General features: G+C 38.5%; 1 protein-coding gene across 2 annotated transcripts; it reads left to right on the forward strand.

Moving 5' to 3' along the window:
* Positions 1-6,365: 6,365 nt before the first annotated feature.
* On the forward strand, positions 6,366-19,361 carry ache (acetylcholinesterase). Of its 2 annotated transcripts, XM_058783145.1 has the most exons (6): positions 6,366-6,621; positions 7,355-7,469; positions 10,589-12,064; positions 12,244-12,436; positions 12,573-12,763; positions 16,534-19,361. In XM_058783145.1, exons 3-6 carry the CDS (start codon positions 10,657-10,659, stop codon positions 16,653-16,655), a joined length of 1,914 nt encoding a protein of 637 aa, XP_058639128.1. In that variant the 5' UTR covers positions 6,366-6,621; positions 7,355-7,469; positions 10,589-10,656; the 3' UTR covers positions 16,656-19,361. The 2 variants fall into 2 exon arrangements, with proteins under 2 accessions (XP_058639128.1, XP_058639127.1); XM_058783144.1 differs by lacking the exon at positions 7,355-7,469.
* Positions 19,362-19,504: the final 143 nt, after the last annotated feature.

The raw sequence follows: 19,504 nt of genomic DNA on the forward strand, positions 1-19,504 counted from the left end.
TGGTCTTAAAATGGCAATAATATTGTTTCTGAGGCAGCATATCATCAAATTAAAAAATATTTATCAAGACTGGCCTATGGACAGGGGGCTTAAAAAACCTGATGGGCCATCTACCAATGGACCTGACACACTAGAACAGCTAAGGAAAATGGACAACACAAGAACATGTCAATAGCAGTGTTGGGGAGGGTGGGAGGGGTTTGGAAGGTCCATAAGGATGGTTTAAGATATTATGGGGGTCCAGTACTCAAAAAAGGTTGAGAACCACTGGAAAAGACTAACGTCATTGACCAACGTTTTTGTGTGTGTGCAGCCAGAACATGACATGCCATTTCCCTAAAACGCAAACAAAAAACAAAAACATTATTATATATATTCTATTAATCAACATTAATAATTATTATTACAATATCCTTTTTATAGCCTATACAATTTTAAAGAGTTCTGACAGAAGTAACTGTTTAAAAAATATTTGACACCAAAGACAACACAGATAATCAATTCCATACAAAATCAATTGCCCCTTAATGGATAAGTTAATTTCTGACCCTTGTTGGAACACCTTTTTGTGCTTTGTGCCTCAAACTTTCTATATTATATAATATTTTTTTATATATTATATAATACATAATGTTCCCATATCAATGTGTTTCAGGTTCAAGTTCCTTTGACAGATACTACTTATTTCTAAACTGTGTAAATTAGTTTATGGATGTTACAATCTACCACACTTTATTTAAAGTTGAATCATTAACTCACCATGATCAAGAGGGCTTCCCACCAGGAGGAGCTCTAGAGTAGCTTAGTGTCACTCACAAAAAAAAATCCTGCTGAGAAATATAGGAGTAGGTCGGAGTAAAAAAGTGAGCAAAACTGTAGTGGTTTCTTTATTTTTAGCATATTTAAAGTAACTGTTCAGCCAAAAATATAATTTGCTGAAAATGTAATTTTTACCCTCGGGCCATCCAGTGTGTGGGTGAGTTTATTTCGTCATTTAGAGCAGATTTAGATAAACTGAGCATTACATCACTTGCTCACCAACGGATCCTCTGCACTTAATGGGTGCCATCAGAATGAGGGTGCAGCACATCAATTATGTCTTGAAAAGCGAACAGCTATGTGTTTGCAAAAAAACAAATCCATCAAGGCATTTTAAAGGGATAGTTCACCCAAAAATGAAAATTCTGTCATTAATTACTCACCCTCATGTTGTTCCAAACCTGTCAGACACAGCTGGCACAGCTGACACAGAAGAGCATACGCTGTTTGCATTCAGTGGACATTATTCAAATTCGTCTCCTCCGCGTCACCCTAGAGCCATTTTGGAGAAAGTCATTTTTTGGGGGGTTTTTGCACATAAAAAGTTTTCTCTAGCTTCGTGAACCCCTGATGTCACATGGATTGCTACGTTTCTGGACCTTGATCTTGTAAGGACCCTTGTTGTCTATGGAGTCTGAGAGCTCTCCAATTCCATCAAAAATATCTTAATTTGTGTTCTGAAGATGAATGAAGGACTTACAAATTTGGAACAACATGAAGGTGAGTAATTAATGACAATTTTCATTTTTGGGTGAACTATCCCTTTAATTTAAAATGTAACTTCGAGCCAAAAAAGCATCCTGACCAACTGTGTCACAGTATGGTATGGGAGCTGCTCTGTTGCGGAGCGCAAGGCACTGCAGCGGGTGGTGAAAACTGCCCAGCGCATCACAGGGACTCCACTACCTGCCATTGAACACATCCAGAGGAAACGCTGTCTGCATCGAGCTCGCAGCATCCTTAAGGACTCCTCTCACCCAGCCCACAGACTGTTTTCTCTCCTGCCCTCCGGCAGGCGTTTCAGGTGCCTCCGGACCAGGACCAGCAGATTAAAGAACAGTTTCTTCCCCAGAGCTGTCTCTTGAAATGTGTACTAAAGTTATGCTAACAGTTATAGTTATACCATACTCATTTTATTATTCTGTCAGTGAGAACCTCTCACCCAGCCCACAGACTGTTTTCTCTCCTGCCCTCCGGCAGGCGTTTCAGGTGCCTCCGGACCAGGACCAGCAGATTAAAGAACAGTTTCTTCCCCAGAGCTGTCTCTTTACTGAACTCTAACCCCCGTTGATCCACTTCCTCATATATTATTAACTCTTCTCTCCTACCTCACATCGGCCTTATTTGCACTACTGAATGTAAATTTTTATTACAGTAACAACTGTTTACTTTTGTATCTTGCACTACCATACCTAAATTGGATTATGCTCATTTGCACTGCCGACTGTTGTTTACATTATCAATGTTTACATTAACATTTTGCACCGTACGTCTAATTGTAATATGCAATCACTTCCACTGCACTTTTACACCTTGTTTATAGTAATAGCCATCTGTATATATATTATATTGATAGTACATATCACCTGTAAATTCTGTTTATAGTAATAGCCATCTGTATATATATTATATTGATAGTACATATCACCTGTAAATTCTGTTTATAGTAATAGCCATCTGTATATTTATTCACTATACATATTCACCTGTAAATTCTGTCTATATTAATAACCATCTTTCTATATATATTTATACTAGTGGTGGGCATAGATTAATTTTTTTAATCTAGATTAATCTCACTGTAATCTTGGAATTAATCTAGATTAATCTAGATTAAAATGGCTCATTTGAATTCTGCCAAGTAGATAAGTAAACAACTAGCAGTCATCAAGAATTTAATATTGATAATAACATTGAAGACATTGTATGATTATTCCTTAAAGATAAGGTTTTAATAGTTTTAGTAGTAGTAGCCTATTACGTTCTGCCCAATGTCTTCAAGTGAAACCGAACTTTTATTTTGACGGGTTGCCGTGAGGATAGTTTTTCTCAAATGAAACGCTCGAATGCTCATGAAGTGACTCTCAGAGCAGTTCTGGAGATGTTGTTCATGTATTTATGTCCTCATTTAGTGAGACGACAGACGTTAATATCGCCGCAAGCGTCACGCGGTCTTCTGTATGAGTAGTGAACAAACCCGTGCGTCTGCGCCATACATTCACACAGAGACACACAGAAGTCATATTTAGATAGACGTTTTGCGGCTTAATATTTACAAATAGGAGTGTGCGCACTTGTGTGTGCGCTTACGTTTGTTTCTTTGTGTGTGTGTGTGTGTGTGTGTGTGTGTGCGTGTGCGAACCGGGGCGGAACTCCGCTGTGCGCGCGATACAGAGAGCGCGACCATGTAACGTAGAGACAGAAATGACTTGCCGATTTCCATTGGGAAGCTTCATAAAAATAGATTTTCCCTGAAGCAAACCCGGCGGCTTCATAGCTGCATCCATGTTAGCACGCATACACACAGGTTCGAAGACTCGCTCTCGCCCCCTACAGTGCAATTCGGCTAGGTATACATCCGCGCTAAAATATCAAGGTGAAAGTCATCATAGCTTGCGTAGTATAGACCCAGCTCCCAACCCAACTTTGAGAATAGATTAACGGCGATATTTTTTTTTATCGCCCGATAAGAGTCTCACGTTAACGCAGCACGTTAACGACGATAACGGCCCACCACTAATTTATACATATATTCAGTACATATCCTTGTCCTGCACTTATTCAACCATTGTATATCCTGCACTTGCTGCTATTGCACTTCTGGTAAGACCTAAACTGCATTTCGTTGCCCTGTACCTGTACTTGTGTAATGACAATAAAGTTGAATCTAATCTAATCTAATCTAAAATACCAGTCCATAATCCATAATAACACTTCCTTCAATTAAATGGTCCATTTTGTCCTCTCACATTAAATTCCATTGACATTTTTGTTTAGAACTGTTTTGGACTGTTCACTTAAACAATGTTTGATTTGTGCATATTTCCTGATTCAGATGAGATTACTTCTTCACATGGAGAATGCAATATTAAGGATAGAGGCCTCAGTGGTTTGAAGACAAATCCATCTTCATGATGGATTTGTTTATTACAAACAAGCAGCTTTTCACTTCATTGTACAATAACTGATGGACTGGAGATTTGTTATTACTTGTGGATTGTTGTGATGTTTTTATCAGCTGTTTGAACTCTCATTCAACGCATGACGGCACCCATTCACTGCAAAGAATACAGTGAGCAAGTGATATAATATTTACAGTTGCATGTATGTGTTTCCACTCTTTGGCCTTGCGGGGGAGCAGTTTCAAACTATTGAAATAGTCCTTCCCCATTACATGATACAATGGACTATCTGGGTACAGTGGCAGAGAAAAGAATGTTGGCAAAACTGGAACAATTCTGCAACTCAGCTCTCTATGTTAGTCTGTCTGTTTTTTTATTTCACCTGGAGCACAACTAATCTTCTGTGCCTTATTATTAATCTCAGCTATCATTGTTAATCTCAGTTAGGATTGATTTAGTGTATGCATTTCTGCACAACTTTTACATAATTTCATGTAATCTGCACGATTTTCATGCCCAGGTTTCATGCTCAATGCACTTCTTTATTGCTGCATAAAACATATTTTTGTTAGGGTTAGCTAATGACTTGTTAATTAGTTAATAAATTAATTAGGATTAGTTAATGGTGTAACTTTTGAGTATTTTTGCAAGCATAATCAGCATTTTGTCTTCAAATTGCTGAAACTTAAAGCAGTGAATTATGAGGCCAGAATTATTAGGGGTACATCGAGGGAGGGAATGAGAGCGGGAGAGAGAGATTAATGTGTCCATGCAATCACCAGTAGGCCAGCAATTAGATAATAGGTTGAGCTCAGCAAACAGATGCTTTTAACTGCCCTTATTGATTGCTCTGACAAGGCTCTTTTTTTCCATCCACCCTCTCTGCGTTTTTTTGTCTGCAGTTTTTTCACTCTCCACTTGGCTTGGAAATACATGGATGCCATGGCTGGTGCTGATTTGGCAGGAATTACAGAATGCAGAACCAACAGAGAGGAAGATGGATTTACACTGTATTAGCATTTAAAATGGTGCACTTTAATTCTCAATTTAAAGACTAGAATGTGCCCTGAGGCAAAATACACTAATAGCAATAGGACTTGACCACTTATTTACCATATGTTTTAATTCAATATTTAATTCATTTTGTCAACGCACATTTTTATAAAATGAGTGATTTTGTCTCCCACACTTTTAACGTCACGCAGGCCCCAATGCTGAGGAGGACCTGTTGACTTTATGTTGACAAGTACATGTTTACAAAGCTATATGTAAGTACCGCATGTTAAAATCGGTACTGAGCTCCACAAGAGATTCACTCCAACAAGCAGATAAAATCAAAGCTAACTTAAGATCTGTAAGTGTTCTCCAAGTTCAGTGGGCCCGGAAGTAATCTGCTGACTTTTTCAGCATTTTCTGTGCTGATATTTGTGTTAAATCTGAATGGAGAACATAGTTAAATCATTAATTTAATTCACCAAAAAGTTTAATAACCATACAAGCGAGGGAAATGACGTACAAATTTACATGCTTCAATTACGTAGATATTTGCAGCGCTTTCTGCTGAGTTCTGTTGGAGCAGATTCTGTTTGAGCCTGGTCATTAACAATGGAAGTGAGGAGGAATAAAGGAATGTGTAGGAATCCGTAATGGTAGCCTATAGTGTATTGTAATTTCCATCAGCAAGACTATGTAGATGACAAATTTTCCTCTGCCTAGTATATCAGAGCATTGTAGCAATATAAATAATGGTGCACAAGTAAACAAGTTTACACAAATTATTTTTCAGGGGAGGCTTAAGTTCTTTAAAATAACTGAGATATAGCCTACATACTTCCTCTTGCTATTCTCTTCCATGCTCTATGCTGTTGTGTGAAGCTAGTGGCATCAAGGCAGAACAATACCTGAGGAAGATGGATCAGCACTTATTTGAACCAGTGAAGGTGATATCTTATCTAAAGAAAAAACCCCTAGGCCTATGTTAAGAATGCTTATATGTAGAAGAAGAATATTTATGATTTATATACAGAAAAACAAAAAGATCAAGAGAGAGAGTTTAGCCCTATTGAAACATAAAACTTATCCTTCAGTGTTATGTGTAGGCCTATACATTGAGATTTGAAAAGACTATTTAAGTTGTAATGGATCTTTTACAGGTATTTTAGAGAAAGAAACTCATGTTAAATACCAAAAATAAACCATGTGATTTGTTTTGCACACTGTGCGTTCATTAAACGGCGGTTCAAAACAAGAAATACAGTGGACCTGATAAGTGCACTTAATGCTGACGGCTGTACAAACGACGTACCCTACATAGGCACTTAAGAGATGGGTGGTTGAAAACGAACAGTGTGGTTCGTCGTCTCGCGAGAACTCTAGTTTGTTTGTTTTGTTTTTTTTAGTCGATTATGCTTATTATAAGGAGTCTCCCCCTACCGACACACCAGTGCAGTACGGCTCTTCTCCTAGTTCCGTCAGAGGCTTGATCCAGCGTTAAAATCAGACAGGCGAGACTACAATTCACTCCCTTCACGCTACCCCCAGCCCAGTTGTCCTGCTTTTTCTTATCGCCCTTCGGCACGGTAACAATTCTGGCTTTCTTCATTCAAGGACAGGCAGAGGAGGGGAAGAGCCTGGGGGAGAGGCGCTGAAGCAAAGCCGGCTTGTGAACTGGAATCACCAGGTACAATTTAGGCATCTTTGCGGCTTCCGTGAGGTTTTACTCGGGCACTTCATATGCTCTTCAGCTGACTGATACAACAGGCAACACTGTGTAAAAATAATAAAATATACAGATGATGAGATGAGAATGCGTGAATTTGGCGTCAGCGTTGGAGCGCATCTACTCGGGGCATATTTACATTTCATGTACAACCGATGAAGGCAGCTGACTATATTTATTTTATTATGGTTTAAATGTATATACTGTAGTACGTTGTTGTTGATGTTGTTATACAGCCATGAATACTTAAGTGTTTGTAGCGTTTTTAATTAAGAATATAATAAACATTAGCGGCTTTGATTATTGCACTTTTATGTAATTTTACAGGCCGAACCGATTTTTGTTGCATAATTGTAATATGAATCAGTGCCTTCATTTTCTGGTTTATACTCCGCTAAAACGGATAATGTTAGAAACATGACAAAGGCTAAAATTATGTGCATTGTGAACAAATATATATAGGCTATATAAACAAGCATGCAAAAAAGAATAACATTGAGAGTATTCGATGCTCGTGCCTTTAATGGTCATATTTGTGGTGCTAAAGAATGGATGTAATTAGACGTGCTGGAGAAATACACCGGCGCACGCGCACTCGGAGGCCCTGGTTCCTTAAAAATTAAGTCTTGTTTACCTTCAGCACCTGTCTACTTGTAACCTTCCTGTCTCCTCTGGTTTTCTACCTCTTCATTAGAGCGTCAGTCGGCCGCTCGTTTGCTTTGAATCCTGCTGGTGCGTAACGCTCAGATTGCGTGCGCGTCTGTGATATCTGTTTATTGAAGTTCACCGCAAAGCACGGTGATTTGAAGGTATACAATTTTGTCGGATTTCCATCTCATAGCTTTCATGTCATATTAAACCAGATGAATGGGTTCATTGCGTTTATTACGGGTATTTGTGTTTTGTTTATTTTAACGCCTTGGGTCGTTCCTGCTTGTCCCCATCGTATTTTAATACAATATTACACCCCTGATTTGTAAAGATGTAAGACATTAGATTTTTTTAACCCAATATCACAATTACCACTATTTGAGTGGGTGTTACCATTTCTCACATTTTCACTGGCAGTTTATTAAGAGATAATGCAGGTATAATATCCATACACCCAGCAAAATTAAACATAGGCTACCTGAAATATTCCTTTTTATTATATGAATTTGTTTTTTAATTATTAGTTTTTATTGTGTGTGTCCTCAGTATCACTTTCCATCTGTTTGTCTTTTGCTGTTCCCCTTTATCTATCATAACCTAAGTTGAGATGACATCATCCTCCAGGCAGTGACAGTGACAAATCGATGTCACATTTTCCTAAAAAAGGGTTAAAAACATAAAAACTAAGCCCCCTCACTGAGCAATGACTTAACTATACCTTTTATGCCCATCCTCCGGTTCATCTTTTGCCATTGTGTAAATAAGTGACCAACAATTAATCAAAATTCTAACACTAGCTTTTTCTATTCTATCTGTTTTCTTTTTATTTATTATATAATTTAAAAAAGAAAAACCTTGCTATGTGTAGTGTTAAGCTAACTGAGACTTGTTATAGCACTTGCATATCATTACCCTTTTGTTGGTTTTGATTGCTTCCATTGTCCTCATTTGTAAGTCCCTTTGGATAAAAGCATCTGCTAAATAACTAAATGTAAATGTAAAATTGAAGTGCTTATGCTTAGTTGCAACAAACCCCTTAAGTTAAGAAAACCTTTAGAAATAACTGTAAGAGTATATTACAGAGGGTTTTCTTAAACGTAACCAGAGCATATTCTGGAAGTCTGTTCCTGATATATTTACATTACAACACAGGCATATTGATTTAAATTAGACAGCTCGAAATATACAGCACAACAAGAATGACCCACTTGGTCTCACAATTACGTAGAGACTTCTGACTCAAATGTTGATGCAGTTATGATAAGCTTTTAGACTTCAGAAGCTGTGCTCCGCTGGGAAAAGTTAATTATAGTCGTACAACTGCCTCAGAGAAGAGCAATTAATGTTAACATTCTATTGTAGCATGCACACTACCTCATCAACTGGGGGATTGTTTGAAAGCTTAAAATATTGTGGTTGTAATTGTAATAATAGCGTCTCTACAGTTGGCTTCTGGACAGCATGAGCACAAGTGTGTATGTGTTGGCACGTGTTCGCTACTGAGCACTTTCATATGAAATATTAGACGGACAGACCACGAAACGGAAAATTCCATCGTTCTCAGTGGCGCTCATCAAACTGTCAGTTTTGAAATGTTATGGCCTGTTGGTCATGTCACGCTGAGGGTACCAAGAAATGACAGCATGAACAGAACGTCATTTAGGTTTGCTGGTAGTATTTTAATTCGCTCAAAATCTTTGCTTGCACTGTTAGGGAGATGGAAATTCTGACTAATCTAAGTAACCATGTTTACTCTAGGCTTTCTGCATTTTTTTGGACCTGCTTGTGGTCATTACAAAATTAACAGTTTACATTACTGAATTGCAAATATAGATTTTAAAGGGTTAATTCAGTCCTTCATTAACACAAAAAGTAAGCAACAGTCTTCGAGATGGAAAAAATTGTGAAATCAAGTACAGACCGATGGTACAAATAAGACAGGATGCAGTAGGTAGTGCAGGCTCTTAATTTCCATGGCAACAGAGTTCAACCTGAGATAGATTAAGGTTGGCTGGCAATGAATGTGACAAATACAAAGAATGAGAGCGACAAATATGTGCATTATGGTTTAGCATTAAAGTTTCCCGTTAAATTGAAAAAGCCGGGCTATCATCCTACCTCATAGTGGAAAGTTAGCAGAGAGAGAAAGCTGTGTGTTTAATGACATGATGGTGTGCACAAGAACGTGTAATCCCAAGTTGAAAGCAAACCCCCCAGTGAACTTCATACATGGATTGCAGGATCTAATTTGAGTCTGGCCAGCCTCTCCCCCTCTGCCTATCCCCGATCCCTGCTTATAGCTACCCTTGCCCCCCATTTCCGGCATGCAGCTGTCTTTTAAGATATTAATAAATCCATTGAGATGCTGTGACTGATGAATTGCATTGCAGTCCCCCAAGCCTCTTTTCACTATTGAGTCCAATATAATCTTGCTTGTTATTTTAAGATCGGTTTCTCTGAAACCGCCAATAGATTATGTAATGAGCAGTCTAGTTTAATGCATTTGGCACCAATTCCTTATTAAGATATCTTAATAATCCATGGATGGTGCCTTGGATAGCCTGTATTTCATTGTTCAGAACAAAAAAATGCAATGTTTTTTAACTGTTTTTCCATACAATGATGGTCAAAGTTCACTGTATGGACAAAAAGAAAACTTTTAATCAAAATATATTTTTTGTGATGCAAAGAAGAAACAAAGTCATACTGGCTTGTCATTTTTGGACAAACTGTCTCTTTAATTGTGTAAAGGTGGATTGCCAAGATCACTTAAGTGATGCTTTGTGTAGCATATGCATAGCAGATAAAGGGTTGGATGGACAGAGAGGCAGATGGACTGGTAGAGAGAAGTGACACCCTCAAAAATAGAACCCCACACAGGCAAAGGAGGCAGGGGGAACAGAAATAGCCTTGTTTAGACAGACACTCACACAGCTGCAGTCAAATTCATGTGCTCCTATCCCTAACTGTGCCCCCAGAACTAATCCAGTCAGCATAGCAACCAGGCAACATGTAAAACATAAACATCCACCTCACAGGTGTGTTTGTGGGTCTTAGAAAGTGAGCATTTATCTAACAATCTACAGCTGAGTTTCTTTATGCATCGGCCCCTTTTTGGTTAGTCACACTGTTATATCTTGTTTGGCCTTGAAATTCGTGTGAACGTTCTTTCAGTCACATTAAGTTACTTTAATTTACTTTTTTATTATACATATTAATTAAATTTAATGGATCACAAATGTATTTTGTTGCCTTATCTTTTGTCTTTCATTTACAGGTCATACTGAGCTTGGCTCAGAACAGTGAGATCGCAATAGTTTCCCATCCAACAAAAGAAAAGACACCATGAAGACCTCAGACATTTTCCTTCTGCCTGCTGTGCTCCTCATGTTCCTCTTCCACTGCTGTCTTGCACAGAGCGAATCCGACCTAGTAGTAGCAACAAGGTTGGGCCGTGTGCAGGGTGTACGCTTGCCTGTTCCAGACCGGAGTCATGTGATCGCTTTCTTGGGCATCCCATATGCTGAACCTCCTATTGGGAAGAGACGTTTCAAGAAAGCAGAGCCCAAAAAACCCTGGAATGGAGTCCTTGAGGCTAGAGACTACCCAAATGCCTGCTATCAGTTTGTAGACACTTCTTACCCAGGCTTTCCTGGTATCGAGATGTGGAACCCCAACAGAATGATGAGCGAGGACTGCCTTTACCTTAATGTGTGGGTACCTCCTACCCCTAGGCCCCAGAACCTCACAGTAATGGTCTGGATATATGGTGGCGGCTTCTATAGTGGCTCCTCCTCTCTTGATGTCTATGATGGCCGGTACTTGGCTTACACCGAAAAGGTAGTGGTTGTATCTATGAACTATCGTGTTGGAGCTTTTGGATTCCTCGCCCTCAATGGCTCATCAGAAGCACCAGGAAATGTAGGTCTCTTTGACCAGAGGTTGGCCCTCCAATGGGTCCAAGAAAACATCCATTTCTTCGGCGGTAACCCAAAACAGGTCACCATTTTTGGAGAAAGTGCTGGGGGAGCATCAGCTGGCATGCACGTTCTATCACCGGACAGCCGCCCGTTCTTCACTCGTGCCATAATGCAGAGTGGTGTTCCTAATACCCCCTGGGCTACTGTTAGCTTTGATGAGGCCCGTCGGAGGGCCACCTTGTTGGGCAAACTTGTTGGCTGCAGCGAAGGTAACGATACTGAGCTGGTTGACTGCCTGAGGAACAAACAACCAGAGAAACTAATTGATCAGGAGTGGCAAGTTCTCCCCTATAGCAGCCTGTTCCGCTTTTCCTTTGTGCCTGTCATAGATGGCGTTTTCCTTCCTGACACCCCAGAAGCCATGATTAACTCGGGTAACTTCAAATACACTCAGATAATGTTGGGTGTAAATCAGGATGAGGGATCTTACTTCTTGCTGTATGGTGCGCCGGGATTCAGTAAAGACAATGAGAGTTTGATATCTCGAGAAGACTTCCTTGAAGGTGTGAAGATGGGTGTTCCTCATGCTAATGAGATTGGCTTGGAGGCAGTTATCCTTCAGTACACTGACTGGATGGATGAGAACAACCCCCAGAAGAATCGAGATGCAATGGACGATATTGTAGGAGATCAAAATGTCATCTGTCCTCTGCAGCACTTTGCAAAGTCATACGCTCAGCATACTAGCCTCCATTCCCAGTCGGGAGCTGCAGCTCTTGGGACACAAGGCTGGGCAAACTCAGGACCAACTACAAACAGTGGCAACTCAAATGGTAAGTTCATTGTAATGATAAAGAATAAACACTCAGGTGTGAAGCGGCAACAGTTAATAAACTTGCTGACAGTGTCAGTATGAAGTCCAAGACCAATAGGATGAAGAAGAGGGGATATTAAATGTTAAATAGTTCAAGGCCCAGTTTTCTCAATCTGTACCTCCCCTCTTCGTCCTTAGGTGCTGTGTACCTTTACCTGTTTGATCATCGAGCCTCAAACTTGGCCTGGCCTGAGTGGATGGGAGTAATCCATGGTTATGAGATTGAGTTTGTGTTTGGCCTGCCATTAGATAAACGACTCAATTACACTGCAGAAGAAGAGAAACTCAGCCGACGAATGATGAGATACTGGGCCAATTTTGCCCGTTCCGGGTAAGAGAAATAGCAAACGAGTCAAGCCCCAATTAAATATTTGTCTTATTGCATTTCGTATAAAGGTTCAATTTATCTATTAGTTATATGGAATGTTTTAGTTATGCCTGGTCTTCTTTTTTCTGTCTACATGAAGTAATCCCAACATTAACACAGATGGCACCATGGACGGTCGGAGGACGGTCCATGGACGTTGGCCTCAATATACAGCTACTGACCAAAAGCATGTGGGCTTGAACACAGAGCCACTGAAGGTGCACAAGGGTCTAAGAACACAGGTTTGTGCTCTGTGGAACCGCTTCCTGCCTCGTCTGCTTAACATTACAGGTAATGAACCCAACATTTGATAATCCACTGCCATGCAAATATATTTTGTTATATTTATTAACATGGACATAGAGTAACTACAGAGGAACTGTGGGTCATTTTTTTTTTAAATTTAGTCTGAAGGTGAGAAACTGCAGGCTTGTGTTTTATGGATAGGCCAGTGGAATTTATGGTTGTTTAGGAGATGGAGTCTTCATAACAGAAGTAAGATTAAATCATCTTACAAAAGAATATGTATTGTATAAGGCTAATATTATTATTATTGTTGTTGTTTCTATCTGATTTTTTGTTTCCTTCTGTGGGCAAAAGAGGTTCAAAGAACATACAGTAATAGCTATAATATAAACCATTCACTATTTCTCAAGGAAATGCCTTGTCTGTGCAAATGTATCTTTTCTGCTTCTAATCTAAACAAATGTCTTTTGCCAATTATTACACTGGAAGTGAACCAGAATATGAAGCAATTAAACACTTGCTCCTTCAAGTGGGGGCAGGGAGGATTGTGCAGGCCTGTCTAGAGTAACTTAAAATCGTAAATTGTAAATTCTCTTGTGGGGGCTGTTGGCAGCTGCTTTGTTAAATGGGTTATAACTTTATAGTGATGTGTCTGAGTAGTTTAAAGGGATCCTATTATGCTTTTTCACTTTTCGAATTTTACTCAGTGTGTATGTTTGGGCATAAAAAAGATCTACAAAGTTACAAATCTCAAAGTCCACTCCAAAGGGAGATATTTAGTTTTTAAAAAAAATCCATTTCAAGAACTACAACAAACGGCTCGTTTGGACTACAAAGTTGATTTCCGGTGTTTGTGACATCACAAAGCGGTCAATTAGAATATCATTAAAATAATTCGCGGCTAAGGAAATTCTAATGTTTGGGGGGGTGGGGAGGGACAAGGTCGTGGTTAGAAGGCTTGGTTGAGTGCATCAGACAAGATGACGACGAAGAAGAAGTGCTGCTGTAGCTTCATGTTTTCGCAAGTTATTACACATGCACCTGAATAATTATGTAAATATGTATGTTACAATAGAGAATGAGAATGTGACGTAGGGCCACGTTGAGTTCTGGAAAACTGCTTTGTTTATCCGCCATACTTGCAGGATAGCGCTGCCTTTCCGCTGTTGAGTTTAGGGCAGTATTTGATTTTTTTTTTTTTTTTGTCGTGATGAGAGAAAACTGGATAATGCAGTATGTTTTGTCGCCTTTTTTCTATGTGTAAAAACACCAAAGTAAGCAGGTCGCGGAGAAGACGCTGAATAGTAAATCTGTTAATGTCACTGATTAAACCCACTGCCTCCCACTCAATAAAAGAATCACATTTCTATGTGTTTTTTAAAGATTTGATTTTGTTGGTTTAATAACTTACTTTCTTTGCGAGTATGACTCTCACTAGGCTTGTGAGTTAGCAGAACTTGAACAGGGGACTTTCTAAAATGCTTAAAGTGGCTTAATGGACCAAGACAGTGATAAAGATAAAATTGTAAAGCATATACTATGTGCAGATACGCATATTAGCTCAAAATGTGAACACAACGCGTTTATTTACATTAAGCATATTCTTCTCAATAACATGCTTAAAGGGATAGTTCACCCAAAAATGAAAATTCTGTCATCATTTAGTCACCCTCAAGTAGTTCCAAACCTGTATGAATGTCTTTGTTCTGCTGAACACAAAGGAAGATATTCTGAAGAATGTGGGAAACAGAGCAATCTGGGGCACCATTGACTTCCATAGTATTTTTTTCCCCTACTATGGAAGTCAATGGTGCCCCAAAACAGCCTGATAACAAACTTTCTTCAAAATATCTTCCTTTGTGTTCGGCAGAACAAAGAAATTCATACAGGTTTGGAACTACTTGAGTGTGAGTAAACGATGACAGAATTTTCATTTTTGGGTGAACTATCCCTTTAATGCACAGAGACAGTGATAATAAAAGACCACATTCTGTACACCTTACTAATAATAAATCATAAAATGTGCTGAAAAACGGATGAGCGCAAAATATGAACATTAAATATCACTGTCTTAATCCATAAGCGCTTTCTACATTACGGTTTTCTAAAGAGAGGAAAACGCTTAACGTTTAAACATGTCGCCTTAATATTTTGGCTCACCTGCATGTCTTTTAGCATCACTGTACATTAAACCAGCATTTTAAAATGCTACAAAACTGTTCACAAGCTCCTAGGGATTTGATTTTGCTTGTCATTTGTTGAAATAAATATAAAAATACAGCGAGTTTGTGACTCGCTGAATGTGACCCACAGTCTCCATGGACAAATGAATATTTATAATGACAACAATTATACTTTGTCATTTAAAAGTTTCCAACAAAGAAATGGCTTCTGTCAGCTTGTTGAACACTTTTATTTGGATAATTTAATATGACGGCTGAAGCAGCAGCGAGCGCCCAGCGGGTGACACTGTTTTCAGATCAACATTGTAAATGAAATTTTACAAAACCTAAGAGAAAATAAAAATCCAATTATCATGCAATGCGATAAATTAGCTTCTCTTCCCTGCAAACGATACAATGTAGAATGGATGATTGTTTAACTTAAAGGCAAAAACAAAAGATAAGCAGTTATCCATATAGAGAATGATAAGTAACCATGGGAACGGATAGTGAAAGAAGATGGCGGCGCCTTCCCGAAATGCAACGCAGAGTGAAAAGATTGTGACGTAACTCCTCGTTCTCTATTATGAAAACGTTTTTATAAATTGCTGACAGTACAATACTGGACAATAATGTAATCTGCAGAATTTACACTTAAATTATGAGACTTAGACAGTGTTTCCCATACATTGATTTATTTGTGGACTTCCTTGAATAAACATGAGCACTGTATATCACAGTATATCACTGTATTTCTGAAGGAAACCGACTGTCTTCAGAAAAATTTGGATGTCGTTTTCATTTAATCTTGTGTGTAATGCCTGATAAAGCAGCGTTTGTGAGCGGAGCTCTGCTTTGTGTACAGCGTTACCAGGGAAACCGCTATCTCTCCCACTCCAACAGCTGGCAGAGAATTAATTTGCATATATATGTCGCCACAAATAGAGTGTGGGAAATACTGGACTATGGTATAAATAAATTCAACTTTAACAGTTTCACTCCAATTCATGTTATAATGTTAGAATTAAAGAACAATAAACATAATACATATTACTGTTGCACTTATCTGTACATAGTAAATGCAGTTATTTTAAGCGGTTGTTGACATCCTATGTAAAACATGATTTAGCAAAAAAATAAAAATAAAGTTACCACTCTAATGTCCTGCAATATCCGTGCGTGCAAAGGTTCTGCGCTATGCTCCTGTTCAATATTCTCAGGGTCTGAATCCGGCTCGAATTGATATGGCAATATTGACGAACTTGCTGTTTTGGCAAGGGGCGGGACAGTACTGAAACACGGTCTAAGCTGTTCGCCAATCACAACGCACTGGAACAGCTAACCAATCACAACACATTTCGTTTTTCGGAAACCTTCATCAAACCCGGAACTTATCGAGCCGTTTGTTTCAGGCTGGGGAGAGGTATTATGTAAATTGTGTGGAAAAATAATGTGTTTTTCGAACCACCAATCACGAGAGCATGTTCTATTACACCCCCAAAACAAAATCAAGACTTTGTAAAAGAGCATAATAGGACCCCTTTAATGGATTCTTAAAAATCATCCTTCACCATCAGCCCTTTTGACTTGCCTTTCTCTCAAACCTCATGCTGTTGTTTTCCTTATATATGTATTTTCATATTTCTTACCCAGACAACATTGATGATGTTGAGAGGCAGTGGAAAGTGGAGTTCCATCGCTGGAGCTCCTACATGATGCACTGGAAGAGCCAGTTCGACCATTACAGCAAGCAGGAGCGCTGCACAGATCTCTAGATAAATCTGACGTAAATGTAGAAAAGCGTAGAACAAAGAAAGAGAAAACTGATGACCATAACCCTTAATAGTCTCTTTTTCAGAACGGCAAAGGTTGCCAAAGCTTTTTCTTTGATTGCTGTCTCAGAGCAGGCAGGAACATGAATTTGTGAATGTTGCACTTTTGTTCCTCCCTGTGTCGGATATTATTCTTATCAACCAATTATATTATGTGACAAAATATATAAGTGGTATCTTCCAATATACAAGTAGAGGAGGTGAATTCAAGCTGCTATTAGAGATTATCAAGTGCTACGGTCATCAAATGTATGTACCAGAAAAAATGTTATAGTTATATTACCTCTAAACAGTGAGCATGCATGTCTGTTCCACTGGAACCTAGAAACCCTCATTTACACTGGTCCTCAGGATCCCACTTTTTTATTATTTTTTGTTTTTATCCTGTTTTCTTATAGGCTTAAATTTATAAAGGCTGCTTCACAGTACATTTATCTCCACTCTGTATCTACCGCATCTGCTCAGTATTTCATGTGCTAGTTTATCCCAGTTATTGTGTGAACTTGTCTGCTGTCTCTGCTTTCTGACTGTGGTCCAACTCAATATACTAATACTTCATGCAGGAATCAGGAGCCATTTAATTTCATGTATGTTGCCTAACTGTTCTGAATTGTTTCTGTGTGGGCAAGTCTGTGTGTTACTGTACTAATATTTAAAACTATTTTTTATTTCGATTGCTACTTACATTGCATGCATTCTAGTGCCCACAGCATGACTCTTCTCGTGTGTACGTATGAGAGAGAAAGTCTGTGTTTACCATATACCAACTACTTAGGTCAATATATGCATTTATATGTGGAATATCGCTAGTGAATTCACCTCTTCTTAGTTCACATTTCATATGGGCATTGTACGTTTGAGCGTTTAATCTTAGACAGAGAAAGTGAGCTTGGTGAGTAAGACTAATGTTGTTTGTGTGCCAAAGGGTCAATATCATTTTTTTCCCTTGCTGTCTCCCTCTCTCGATGGGAAAGGCTTCTCATTACGATAATGGAGGGAGAGTAATTTACTTAGTGCTCATTTGAAATGACAGCCCGCTGTGTCAGCCATCTTAACTCCAGCCCTACCTTCACCCTTGATGCAGTGGGAGGATGATGAAGGAAAACGCAGGCAAGAGGAAGCTGTGAGGACAAACAAGAATACAGGGTTATAAAAGCCACCTCCTATCATGTTCTATATTTATTGTAATATTTGGTGTATTTTTTTATTTAAGTAAATTATTTGCATGATTGCATCAAGTATCGAAAGAACTTCTGTGGAGTGTTTTTAGTTAGCTTAAAAAAAAAAGAGCAGATATTTTATTTTTGTGTATTTATTCATTACGAGTGTGGAATTGCATACATATATTTGCATTTTGCCTGTGAATCTGGATCAAACATTTTTTGTATTTTACTGTCAATCATTCTCTCATATACCCTGTCCCAGTGTGCATATTCATGTTTATTATGAACATGCTGAATTTGTGAATGCTAGTCTATGCCTGTCTCATTAACTTCCAGCCAGCCTGTTTTACTAAATCTAGTGTACTTGTCTAGAACCATTCATTTAGTCTTTTCTTAACACTGTGGAAGGGATCTGACTCAGTGCTGTTAAGACAGCAGGTCTTCCAGCACAAAACGATTGGTCGGCACCAAGCATTTAACCTCTGATTATGACTGGAATAATATAGATTAGCTTTAAACAATGCCATTTAAATGGAAATAATATATTGTACTAGCTAGATAAGTGTCACGTGGGTACGGTATGATTATGCGTGTTTATGGGTCTGAATGACAGCTGCTTTTTCTTCCCCTCCATGAAATCCCCTTGTGCATGCCCTTAACACCCCCTCCTCTGCATTATGTGCTTTAAAAATGGACTGTTATCCTCTCTGACAATATCAGTGCTGATGTCTGTTAATAATACATATTTATGGCTATAAAAACATTATAATAGCCCCGATATAGATTTTAATGTTAGCAATAACAAGATACACTTAAAATTGAATATTTATTTGAATGCATTGATGCTCATGTAATGTCACTGACTTGACTGATCAAAACAGTGGTCATGAATTGACAGCAATGATCATGGTTATTGTAACTGTCTGTAAATCAACTGTTTCTTCAAAGCAATATAGAGTGCCATATGCTATTTTATAGATTTATTTTTCTTCCGTTTTTAATGTTGCTGTTTGTCAAATTTGCATCAACTTTAGTATGGCTTTGTAGGTTTCCTAATTGTAGACATTTAGGCAAGCAAACTAGTTGCCATTGAGGATACCTGCCTCTTAAGTTTATCACAAAAATGTTATGTATAAATATTATATTGTAAATCCATATTATTCTACCCCAAATATATGTAGAACATTGCACCTGGCTAAACAAGCATATTATGTTCTGCAATTGTTGCACTTTGAGAACATACTTATAATAATAGCAATCACTGTTATTGTTGTTCTTCTTGTTCTTCTTTTTTAAATTATTATTATTATTATTATTATTAATTTGGTCCAGATATTGCCTGCTGTGTCAAATTAGTGCCAAACATGTAAAGTGACAGCATCGTGCAAATCCTCCGCATGGTGTTATTTGTCATATCCGCCCTCTCTGGGCACCATATCAGAAGCTTTCCAACGCAACCTCAATAAACAGTTATTGACTTAATTAAAAGAAAGCTGCTTGATTGTGTGGTTCTTCTCTCATTCAAAATACATCTGCACATGGATCCTAGTTGACGGTTTTGTGCACCAGAGGGCAGTATACGCACATTGTTACAGATTATACATTGTACAATATAAACCGACGCTTCCT

The sequence above is a fragment of the Onychostoma macrolepis genome, chromosome 07, assembly GCF_012432095.1.
Source record: "Onychostoma macrolepis isolate SWU-2019 chromosome 07, ASM1243209v1, whole genome shotgun sequence".
NCBI lineage: Eukaryota > Metazoa > Chordata > Actinopteri > Cypriniformes > Cyprinidae > Onychostoma > Onychostoma macrolepis.

Excerpts from the sequence above, each read along its gene's own strand:
- ache (XM_058783145.1), top strand. The coding sequence starts at position 10,657 with ATGAAGACCTCAGACATTTTCCTTCTGCCTGCTGTGCTCCTCATGTTC. Across the intron at positions 12,437-12,572 it reads GCCAATTTTGCCCGTTCCGG|TAATCCCAACATTAACACAG; the intron begins GTAAGAGAAATA and ends GTCTACATGAAG. Across the intron at positions 12,764-16,533 it reads TCGTCTGCTTAACATTACAG|ACAACATTGATGATGTTGAG; the intron begins GTAATGAACCCA and ends TTTCTTACCCAG.